The 12469-nt window shown below is 42.2% G+C and overlaps 1 protein-coding gene across 1 annotated transcript in view; it reads left to right on the plus strand.

The window, feature by feature from the left end:
• Window positions 1–12469, plus strand: part of RAVER1 (ribonucleoprotein, PTB binding 1) — an 89526-nt gene that overhangs the window by 47397 nt on the left and 29660 nt on the right. Inside the window, 2 exon segments of the mRNA XM_053719414.1 lie at window positions 943–981; window positions 1900–1904. Of these exon segments, the coding sequence (XP_053575389.1) occupies window positions 943–981; window positions 1900–1904 (44 nt within the window).

The following is a 12469-nucleotide window of genomic DNA, read 5'->3' on the forward strand; positions in this document are numbered from 1 at the left end:
TGCTTATCTACACATTCCGATACACAGAGATCATCATTGGTTTCTCAGGTTCACCTTCCTAGACAGGCATTACCAGTTTGTGGCTCTTCCCTTTGGGTTAGCTACGGCACCAAGAATCTTTAAGAAGGTTCTAGGGTCCCTCCTAGCGGTTCTAAGGCCGCGGGGTATAGCAGTAGCCCCTTACCTAGACGACATTCTGATACAGGTGTCAAATTTTTCAAATCGCCAGGTCCCATACGGACATTGTTCTGGCATTCCTGAGGTCTCATGGGTGGAAAGTGAACGAAGAAAAGAGTTCTCTATCCCCTCTCACAAGAGTTTCCTTCCTAGGAACTCTGATAGATTCTGTAGAAATGAAGATTTACCTGACAGAGGCCAGGTTGTCAAAACTTCTAAATTCCTGCCGTGTTCTTTATTCTACTTCTCGCCCTTCAGTGGCTCAGTGTATGGAAGTAATCGGCTTAATGGTAGCAGCAATGGACATAGTGCCGTTTGCCCGCCTACATCTCAGACCGCTGCAACTTTGCATGCTCTGTCAGTGGAATGGGGATTACACAGATTTGTCCCCTCTACTAAATCTGGATCAAGAGACCAGGGATTCTCTTCTCTGGTGGCTATCTCGGGTCCATCTGTCCAAGGGTATGACCTTCCGCAGGCCAGATTGGACAATAGTAACGACAGATGCCAGCCTTCTTGGGTGCAGTCTGGAACTCCCTGAAGGCTCAGGGCTCGTGGACTCAGGAGGAGGCACTCCTTCCAATAAACATTCTGGAACTAAGAGCGATATTCAATGCTCTTCAGGCTTGGCCTCAGCTTGCTGCAGTCAGGTTCATCAGATTTTAGTCGGACAATATCACGACTGTAGCCTACATCAACCATCAAGGGGGATCAAGGAGTTCCCTAGCAATGTTGGAGGTTTCAAAAATAATTCTATGGGCAGAGGTTCACTCTTGCCATCTATCAGCTATCCATATCCCAGGAGTAGAGAACTGGGAGGTGGATTTTCTAAGTCGGCAGACTTTTCATCCGGGGGAGTGGGAACTCCATCCGGAGGTGTTTGCATAGTTGATTCAACTTTGGGGCAAACCAGAACTGGATCTCATGGCGTCTCATCAGAACGCCAAGCTTCCTTGTTACGGATCCAGGTCCAGGGATCCCAAGGCAGCGCTGATAGATGCTCTAGCAGCGCTTTGGTCCTTCAACCTGGCTTATGTGTTTCCACCATTTCCTCTGCTCCCTCGTCTGATTGCCAAGATCAAGCAGGAGAGAGCTTCGGTGATTTTGATAGCACCCGCGTGGCCACGCAGGACTTGGTATGCAGATCTGGTGGACATGTCATCCCTTCCACTATGGACTCTGCCGCTGAGGCAGGACCTTCTACTTCAGGGTCCTTTCAACCATCCAAATCTAATGTCTCTGAGTCGGTCATTGATACCTTAATTCAGGCTCGTAAGCCGGTCACCAGGAAAATCTCATAAGATATGGTGTAGATATCTTCATTTATGTGAATCCAAAGGTTACTCATGGAGTAAGGTCAGGATTCCTAGGATATTATCTTTTCTCCAAGAAGGATTGGAGAAGGAATTGTCAGCTAGTTCCTTAAAGGGACAGATTTCTGCTCTGTCCTTTTGCACAAGCGTCTGGCTGATACTCAAGATGTGCAAGCGTTTTTTCAGGCTTTAATTAGAATCAAGCCTGTGTTTAAACCTGCTGCACCGCCATGGAGTTTAAATTTAGTTCTTAAGGTTCTGCAAGGGGTTCCGTTTGAACCTTTGCATTCCATAGATATTAAACTTTTATCTTGGAAAGTTCTGTTTTTTGTAGCTATCTACTCGGCTCGAAGAGTTTCGGAGTTATCTGCTTTACAATGTGATTCCCCTTATCTCATTTTCCATGCAGATAAGGTAGTGTTACGTACCAAACCTGGTTTTCTTCCTAAGGTGGTATCTAATAAAAATATCAATCAGGAAATTGTTGTTCCTTCACTATGTCCTAATCCTTCTTCAAAGAAGGAAAGTCTATTACACAATGTTGATGTGGTTCGTGCTTTAAAATTTTATTTACAAGCTACGAAGGATTTTCGTCAAAACATCTGCTTTGTTTGTGGTCTACTCTGGACAGAGGAGAGGCCAAAAGGCTTCGGCAACTTCTTTCTTTTTGGCTAAGAAGTATAATCTGCTTAGCTTATGAGACTGCTGGCCAGCAGCCTCCTGAAAGAATTACAGCTCATTCCACTAGAGCGGTAGCTTCCACATGGGCTTTTAAGGATGAGGCTTCTGTTGAACAGATTTTCAAGGCGGCGACTTGGTCTTCGCTTCATACTTTTTCTAAATTCTACAAATTTGATACTTCTGCTTCTTCGGAGGCTATTTTTGGGAGAAAGGTCTTACAGGCAGTGGTGCCTTCCGTTTAAGCGCCTGCCTTGTCCCTCCCTTCATCCGTGTCCTATAGCTTTGGTATTGGTATCCCACAAGTAATGGATGAATCCGTGGACTGGGTACACCTTACAAGAGAAAACAAAATTTATTTCTCTTGTGGTGTCCTCCCTGTCATTTTAAGGCAGGTGTTTTTTTATTTTTAAACTTCAGTCGCCACTTCACCCTATAGTTTCTCCTTTCTCTTGCTTGTCTTCGGTCGAATGACTGGGAGTGGCAGTTAGGGGAGGAGCTATATAGACAGCTCTGGGAAGGAGAATATCCCACAAGTAATGGATGAATCCGTGGACTGGATACACCACAAGAGAAATTTCAGATAAGCATAAATTTAGTTTTTTTATTATTTATTTTGTCCCCTTTTTTCCTGTAATTTCATTCTGACAATTGTGAGCTTTTCAGTTCCTGTTAGACATGGAAGTGCAGTACACTGTTATATTCCATACAGCTATTGGCTGCACACTCTAGTGACCCATTTATAACTGTCTCTAATTGGCCTCAGCAGAGAAGGTAACCTAAGTTACAACATGGCAGCTCCAATTTTTTTTATAGACACTACAACTTTACACTTATATTGTGTTTTTTTTTTTTATTATAAACAAATAACTAAACTTTAATAAAAATCCATCTACATGTAATTCTCAGACTAATCTTTTCTTTGAATGCATCATTCTATCTAGCATTTATTCAGTGTTTAATATCCCTTTTTAATTTGTTATGGTTGGTGAATTTATAAGTAACTATGCTACATGGGCTTCTAGTTTTCAAGAAAGTTAGCAGATGCTATCGGATGATAAAGGGTTTGAAGATTCAGCATAATTTTGAGTGGGTGCTAGTGTAAATGGGGATGACTGTTGAGGAGCAGCAGAAGATTGCTTCCATACTACAGTACTTACGGGTAGACCACTGCAAAAGTGAATTGTAATGGTATGTTAGAGTTAGACATAATTAAAATAAATACAAAACATTTATATTAAAAGCATGAACTGCATTTGAAAATTGCAAATCTGGATGTAGCTAGAACACTTATGTATTTCTTTCTAATGACACGGTGAGTCCACGGATCATCAATTACTGTTGGGACTATCACTCTTTGCCAGCAGAAGGAGGCAAAGAGCACCACAGCAGAGCTGTTTAGTATCATTTCCCTTCCCACAAACCCCAGTCATTCTCTTTGCCTCTAGTGCAAGGAGGTGAAGTAATTGGGTGCTCTGATTAAGTTTCTTCTATAAAGATTTTTATTTTATTTTGAGGACAGGGCAGAATTACTCTGATCTTCCATCACAATTCGGGCATAGCTGTACTCCACTTTAGTCTCTTCAGCAGGGCTGGGGAAGTATTAAAGCAGTTAGGAACTTGTAAACTTGTCTTTCTTTTTACACATGTCTCTAAGGAGCGGCATCCTCTCAAACTTTGTGAGTCGTCTGGCTACTGTATGACTAGAATGCAAGTAAGTGCGTTTTGTTGTTCTGGGGCTAGAAGGCTGGCACTGTAGGGTTTAAGACCCTCTGCTTTTAAATGGGACATATCCCTTTTGGGATGATTACGGCAGTGGCAGGCACATTGTGCATGAGACATAGAGATTGTTATCCTCCTTCACAAAGAGGAAGTTGTTAACTACCTTGGGCTAATTTCTTATATATTGGGACTATTATATCTTTATTGTATAGTGGGCAACCCTTTTTTCATTCCCTGGTTCATCAGGTGCAACGATACAGGAACTGTTGGGTGAGTGTGATTGACACCATTTCTCTTGTTAAGTGTATCCAGTCCACGGATCATCCATTACTTGTGGGATATATTCCCTTCCCAACAGGAAGTTGCAAGAGGATCACCCACAGCAGAGCTTCTATATAGCTCCTCCCCTCACATGTCATATCCAGTCATTCTCTTGCAACCCTCAACATAGATGGAGGTCGTGAGAGGAGTGGGGTGTCTTGTACTTAATTCATTCTTCAATCAAGAGTTTATTTTTAAATGGCACCGGAGTGTGCTGTTTTTTCTCAGGCAGTATTTGGAAGAAGAATCTGCCTGCGTTTTCTATGATCTTAGCAGAAGTAACTAAGATCCACTGTCTGTTCTCGCACATTCTGAGGAGTGGGGTAACTTCAGAAAGGGAATGGCGTGCGGGGTCTCCTGCAACTAAGGTATGTGCAGTAAAATATTTTTCTAAGGAATGGAATTGACTAAGAAAATACTGCTGATACCGAAGTAATGTAAGTAAAGCCTTAAATGCAGTAAAAGTGACTGGTATCAGGCTTATTAATGTGTGTGCAGTAAAATAATTTTCTAAGGAATGGAATTTGACTAAGAAAATGCTGCTAATACTGAAGTAATGTAGTAAGCGTTAAATGCAGTAGAAGCGACTGGTATTAGGCTTATCAATAAGAGATACATACTCTTTAAAAAAGGATGTATAAAACGTTTGCTGGCATGTTTAATCGTTTTTTTGAGGTACATTGGTGATAAAACTTATTGGGGCATAATTTTTTTCCACATGGCTGACTTATTTTCTGCATAGAAACAGTTAACTGAGGCTTCCCACTGTTGTAATAAGGAGTGGGAGGGGCCTATTTTAGCGCTTTTTTGCGCAGAAAAAATTCAGACTCGGTCTTCCTGCATGATCCAGGATGTCTCTAGAGAGCTCAAGGGACTTCAAAAGTCATTTTGAGGGAGGTAATCAGTCACAGCAGACCTGTGACAGTGTGTTTGACTGTGTTAAACGTTTTTTCTCTATTGATTATCCGTTTTGGGTATTAAGGGGTTAATCATCCATTTGTAAGTGGGTGCAATGCTCTGCTAGCTTAATACATTTACTGTGAAAATTTGGTTGCTATAACGGATTTGGTTCATTGTTTCAACTTGAGACAGGTTTTGTGCTTCTTAAAGGCGCAGTAGCGTTTTTTATATTGCTTGTAAACTTATTTTAAAGTGTTTTTACAAGCTTGCTAGTCTCATTGCTAGTCTGTTTAAACATGTCTGACACAGATGAATCTGTTTTTCATTATGTTTGAAGGCCAGTGTGGAACCCCATAGAAATATGTGTACTAAATGTATTTATTTCACTTTAAATAATAAAGGTCAGTCTTGATCTGTAAAAGAATTATCACCAGACAACGAGGGGGAAGTTATGCCGACTAACTCTCCACACGTGTCAGTACCTTCGCCTCCCGCTCAGGAGGCGCGTGCTAATATGGCGCCAAGTACATCAGAGACGCCCATAGCAATCACTTTACAGGACATGGCTACAATCATGAATAATACTCTGTCAGAAGTATTATCTAGGTTGCCAGAATTAAGAGGCAAGCGCAATAGCTCTGGGATTAGGACAGAGCGCGCTGGTGCTGTGAGTCATGTCCGATACTGCGTCACAGTTTGCAGAACATGAGGACGGAGAGCTTCATTCTGTGGGTGACGGATCTGATCCAGGGAAACCGGATTAAGAGATCTCTAATTTTAAATTTAAGCTTGAGAACCTCCGTGTATTGCTAGGAGAGGTTTTAGCTGCTCTAAATGACTGTAACACACTTGCAATTCCAGAGAAATTGTGTAGGCTGGATAGATACTATGCGGTGCCGAAGTGTACTGAAGTTTTTCCTATACCTAAAAGGCTTACAGAAATTATTAGCAAGGAGTGGGATAGACCCGGTGTGCCCTTTTCCCCACCTCCTATATTTAGGAAAATGTTTCCAATAGACGCCACTACTCGGGACTTATGGCAGACGGTCCCTAAGGTGGAGGGAGCAGTTTCTACTTTAGCTAAGCGTACCACTATCCCGGTGGAGGATAGTTGTGCTTTTTCGGATCCAATGGATAAAAAATTAGGTTACCTTAAGAAAATGTTTGTTCAACAAGGTTTTATCTTGCAGCCCCTTGCATGCATTGCGCCTGTCACTGCTGCTGCGGCATTCTGGTTTGAGTCTCTGGAAGAGGCCATTCACACAGCTCCATTGGATGAAATTATGTACAAGCTTAAAGCACTTAAGCTAGCTAATGCATTTGTTTCTGATGCCATTGTACATTTAACTAAACTAACGGCTAAGAACTCCGGATTCGCCATCCAGACGCGGAGAGCGCTATGGCTTAAATCCTGGTCAGCTGACGTGACTTCTAAATCTAAATTACTTAACATTCCTTTCAAGGGGCAGACCTTATTCGGGCCCGGCTTGAAGGAAATTATTGCTGACATTACTGGAGGTAAGGGTCATACCCTTCCTCAGGACAGGGCCAAATCAAAGGCCAAACAGTCTAATTTTCGTGCCTTTCGAAATTTCAAGGCAGGAGCAGCATCAACTTCCTCCGCTCCAAAACAGGAAGGAACTGTTGCTCGTTACAGACAGGCCTGGAAAACTAACCAGTCCTGGAACAAGGGCAAGCAGGCCAGGAAACCTACTACTGCCCCTAAGACAGCATGTAGGAACGGCCCCCTATCCGGAAACGGATCTCGTGGGGGGCAGACTTTCTCTCTTCGCCCAGGCGTGGGCAAGTGATGTCCAGGATCCCTGGGCGTTGGAGATCATATCTCAGGGATATCTTCTGGACTTCAAGGCTTCTCCTCCTCGAGGGAGATTCCATCTATCAAGGTTATCAGAAAACCAGTTAAAGAAAGAGGCATTCCTACGCTGTGTACAAGACCTCCTAGTAATGGGGGTGATCCACCCGGTTCCGCGGACGGAACAAGGGCAGGGATTTTACTCAAATCTGTTTGTGGTTCCCAAGAAAGAGGGAACCTTCAGACCAATCTTGGACCTAAAGATCTTAAACAAATTCCTAAGAGTTCTATCATTAAAAATGGAAACTATTCGAACCATCCTACCCATGATCCAAGAGGGTCAGTACATGACCACATACCGATTCACAAAGATCATCATCGTTTTCTAAGGTTTGCCTTTCTAGACAGGCATTACCAGTTTGTAGCTCTTCCCTTCGGGTTAGCTACGGCCCCGAGAATCTTTACAAAGGTTCTGGGCTCACTTCTGGCGGTTCTAAGACTGCGAGGCATAGCGGTGGCTCCGTATCTAGACTACATCCTGATACAGGCGTCAAGCTTTCAAATTGCCAAGTCTCATACAGAGATAGTTCTGGCATTTCTGAGGTCGCATGGGTGGAAAGTGAACGTGGAAAAGAGTTCTCTATCACCACTCACAAGAGTCTCCTTCCTAGGGACTCTTATAGATTCTGTAGAGATGAAAATTTACCTGACGGAGTCCAGGTTATCAAAACTTCTAAATGCTTGCCGTGTCCTTCATTCCATTCCACGCCCGTCAGTGGCTCAGTGCATGGAAGTAATCGGCTTAATGGTAGCGGCAATGGACATAGTGCCATTTGCCCGCCTGCATCTCAGACCGCTGCAATTATGCATGCTAAGTCAGTGGAATGGGGATTACTCAGATTTGTCCCCTCTACTAAATCTGGATCGAGAGACCAGAGATTCTCTTCTCTGGTGGCTTTCTCGGATCCATCTGTCCAAGGGCATTGGACGATTGTAACAGATGCCAGCCTTCTAGGTTGGGGCGCAGTCTGGAACTCCCTGAAGGCTCAGGAAACGTGGACTCAGGAGGAGAAACTCCTCCCAATAAATATTCTGGAGTTAAGAGCAATATTCAATGCTCTTCTAGCTTGGCCTCAGTTAGCAACACTGAGGTTCATCAGATTTCAGTCGGACAACATCACGACTGTGGCTTACATCAACCATCAAGGGGGAACCAGGAGTTCCCTAGCGATGTCAGAAGTCTCAAAGATAATTCGCTGGGCAGAGTCTCACTCTTGCCACCTGTCAGCGATCCACATCCCAGGCGTGGAGAACTGGGAGGCGGACTTTCTAAGTCGCCAGACTTTTCATCCGGGGGAGTGGGAACTTCATCCGGAGGTGTTCGCTCAACTGATTCATCGTTGGGGCAAACCAGAACTGGATCTCATGGCGTCTCTCCAGAACGCCAAGCTTCCTCTTTACTGATCCAGGTCCAGAGACCCGGGAGCGGCACTGATAGATGCCCTAGCATCCCCTTGGGTTTTCAACATGGCTTATGTGTTTCCACCGTTTCCGCTGCTGCCTCGACTGATTACCAAGATCAAACAGGAGAGAGCATCGGTGATTCTGATAGCGCCTGCGTGGCCACGCAGGACCTGGTATGCAGACCTAGTGGACATGTCGTCCTTTCCACCATGGTCTCTGCCCCTGAGGCAGGACCTTCTAATACAAGGTCCTTTCAACCATCCAAATCTAATTTCTCTGAAGCTGACTGCATGGAGATTGAACGCTTGATCCTATCAAAGCGTGGCTTCTCAGAGTCGGTTATTGATACCTTAATACAGGCACGGAAGCCTGTTACCAGAAGAATTTACCATAAGATATGGCGTAAATACTTATATTGGTGCGAATCCAAGAGTTACTCATGGAGTAAGGTTAGGATTCCTAGGATATTGTCCTTTCTACAAGAGGGTTTGGAAAAGGGCTGATCTGCTAGTTCGTTAAAGGGACAGATTTCTGCTCTGTCTATTCTTTTGCACAAGTGTCTGGCAGAAGTTCCAGACGTCCAGGCTTTTTGTCAGGCTTTGGCCAGGATTAAGCCTGTGTTTAAAACTGTTGCTCCTCCGTGGAGCTTAAACTTGGTTCTTAAAGTTCTTCAAGGTGTTCCGTTTGAACCCCTTCATTCCATTGATATTAAGCTTTTATCTTGGAAAGTTCTGTTTTTTTTATGGCTATTTCCTCGGCTCGAAGAGTCTGAGTTATCTGCCTTACATTGTGATTCTCCTTATCTGATTTTCCATTCCGACAAGGTAGTTCTGCGTACTAAACCTGGGTTTTTACATAAGGTAGTTTCTAACAGGAATATCAATCAAGAGATTGTTGTCCCATCATTGTGCCCTAATCCTTCTTCAAAGAAGGAACATCTTTTGCATAATCTGGACGTAGTCCGTGCCCTGAAGTTCTATTTACAGGCAACTAAAGATTTTCGTCAAACTTCTTCCCTGTTTGTCGTTTACTCTGGACTGAGGAGAGGTAAAAAAGCTTCGGCAACCTCTCTCTCCTTTTGGCTTCGTAGCATAATACGCTTAGCCTATGAGACTGCTGGACAGCAGCCCCCTGAAAGAATTACAGCTCATTCTACTAGAGCTGTGGCTTCCACCTGGGCCTTTAAGAATGAGGCCTCTGTTGAACAGATTTGCAAGGCTGCGACTTGGTCTTCACTTCACACCTTTTCAAAATTTTACAAATTTGACACTTTTGCTTCTTCGGAGGCTGCTTTTGGGGGAGAGGTTCTACAGGCAGTGGTTCCTTCCGCTTAATCCCTGCCTTGTCCCTCCCATCATCCGTGTACTTTAGCTTTGGTATTGGTATCCCACAAGTAATGGATGATCCGTGGACTGGATACACTTAACAAGAGAAAACATAATTTATGCTTACCTGATAAATTTATTTCTCTTGTAGTGTATCCAGTCCACGGCCCGCCCTGTCTTTTCAAGGCAGATCTAAATTTTAATTAAAACTCCAGTCACCATTGCACCCTATGGTTTCTCCTTTCTTGTTTTGTTTCGGTCGAATGACTGGATATGACATGTGAGGGGAGGAGCTATATAGCAACTCTGCTGTGGGTGATCCTCTTGCAACTTCCTGTTGGGAAGGGAATATATCCCACAAGTAATGGATGATCCGTGGACTGGATACACTACAAGAGAAATAAATTTATCAGGTAAGCATAAATTATGTTTTTTAAACGTTGTGGTGTATATGCAGGGATTTCCCAGCTCTGCTGTTAATACCCTTAAGGGAGCTGTGCGAGGGCTAACGCTTCTGGTTTCTTTAAGATTTTGTCATGCTCCAGTTTCCCTTTTAAGACCTACAAAATGCCTCAGTTTAGAGGGAGATGGTTGACGGAATTAAGTTATTTCCGTGCCGACTTAGTTCACGCCTCATTTGTTTTACGGAGTGGCGCCATTTTAGAGTTGAGCGCTTGTTTTCATTCTCCGAACCCGCTCTCCAGCATGGGAACGGAGCTGACGGCTGCCTTTCTCTTAATTGATTCTTTCTTCTATATCTATGGAGACTGTTTGGTGTGTGAGGGATTATTCTTAAGATTATCCCTTGTTTTCAGCTTTGTCAATAACGTCACAATCGCATACATTCACTGAGTTTCAGTGTAATTTTTATGTAAAGAAGCACGATTATTCGGACATTTTCCTCCATGTGCATTAAAGGACCAGTCAACACAGTAGATTTGCATAATCAACAAATGCAAGATAACAAGACAATGCAATAGCACTTTGTCTGAACTTCAAATGAGTAATAGATTTTTTTTTCTGACAATTTTTTTTAAAAGTTGTCTTTTTCCACTCCCCCTGTACCATGTGACAGCCATCAGCCAATCACAAATGCATACACGTACCATGTGACAGCCATCAGCCAATCACAAATGCATACACGTACCATGTGACAGCCATCAGCCATTCACAAATGCATACACACTTATTTTTGCACATGCTCAGTGGGAGCTGGTGACTCAAAGTTTAAATATAAAAAGACTGTGCACATTTTATTAATGGAAGTAAATTGGAAAGTTGTTTAAAATGGCATGCTCCATCTGAATAATTAAAGTTTAATTTTGATTGAGTGTCCCTTTAAGAGTACAATGTGTCTTAGATTTATTTCCCCTAAGGAAATACTAGTTTAATTTTTCTTTGCTAAAGAATGAAATAGGTCTGTCCCTAAATATATTAATTCTTTAAGTCTCTAATTCTTAAAGTGACAGTCATATTAAATATAAAAAAATGTAATTTCTAAAAATCCTTTTTAGCCTCATGTCTCCCAGGGTGATGCTGTTTAGGCTATGCCACAGCTTTCTTCTCAATCGCCCCAAGCTTTTTTTATGGTGTCGCATGCAGTGCCCTGCGGCTCCTCTCAATCTCCTGGAGGAGTTATTTGCTTGCAGAATTGTCTGCCCAGGTGGCTTTTGGCATCTGTGGCTTTATCTGCCTTTCCTATCTTGAAGGGAATCGTAAGAGGTTCTTTAAGGAATCAGATAGCAAGGTTTCTGCTCAGTTTGCTACTACGCATTCTGCCCCTAGTCATAGTTTTATGAGCAGGATAGTCGGTAGCATCTGAGGGTTAAACCTCTGATTTGGACAGTGTAATTCCTTCATCTGGTACTGAAGTAGTTCTCTTCAGATTCAAGCCTGAACTCCATTTTAGTTAGGAAGGGTTGGTTACTTGGGAAACTTCAACTCTCCTGTCGTTTATCATGAAGAATCTAGTGACATTTTATATTAACTAGGATTCATCTGTAAAAATGTTCCTGTTCTTGACACTGCTAGGAGAATGTTCTTGGGTATGGGAGAAGTGAAGGATTCATTTTCCCCTTCTGTCTGTAATAACCTGTCTCCTTTAAATATCATGGTGCTAAAAGTAGCAGGGGCCATTGATATTCTGATTAAGAGAACGTCAATTTTTTTTATTTGTTTCACAGTACATTGCTAGATTTTACTTTTTTATTATAAAAAAAGAAAGAGGAAAAATAGACCAACAAAAAAAAGCAGTCAGGTTCAAAACCCCATAGGAAAATGACTCCCAATACTTATCCAATGTGTTGCATCAATAAGGATAGAAAACCCCCCATCTCTAACCTAGTTTTATATAATAGATATTTAAACCTAACAGTGTTTTACTAGCATAATAGTTTCATTTTGTATTTAATATGTATAGTCATCAATTTATGTATAATCCCATAAACCATATCATTTTCTTACTGGATTAATCCATATTATTATAAAGATAAGTAAACACAGTTCATAGCACCTTCTATCACTATCACCCCTATAGTATTATAACATCTTATACATATTCATTAAGTTGCAAAAATAAAAACCGCTTCTCTTGCTTGTTTATACACTAAATGTATTTAGCTTGGCAGTATTCTATTAACTCCATACATTTACTACTATCTTAGATATATGTAACCACCACGCTAAAAATCTATATAAACCATGGCATTTTTTTCATTAGATTAATCCATTTTATGTAGATAGGTAAACACTCATTC

Source organism: Bombina bombina, chromosome 6 (genome assembly GCF_027579735.1).
Source record: "Bombina bombina isolate aBomBom1 chromosome 6, aBomBom1.pri, whole genome shotgun sequence".
Taxonomy (NCBI): Eukaryota; Metazoa; Chordata; class Amphibia; order Anura; family Bombinatoridae; genus Bombina; species Bombina bombina.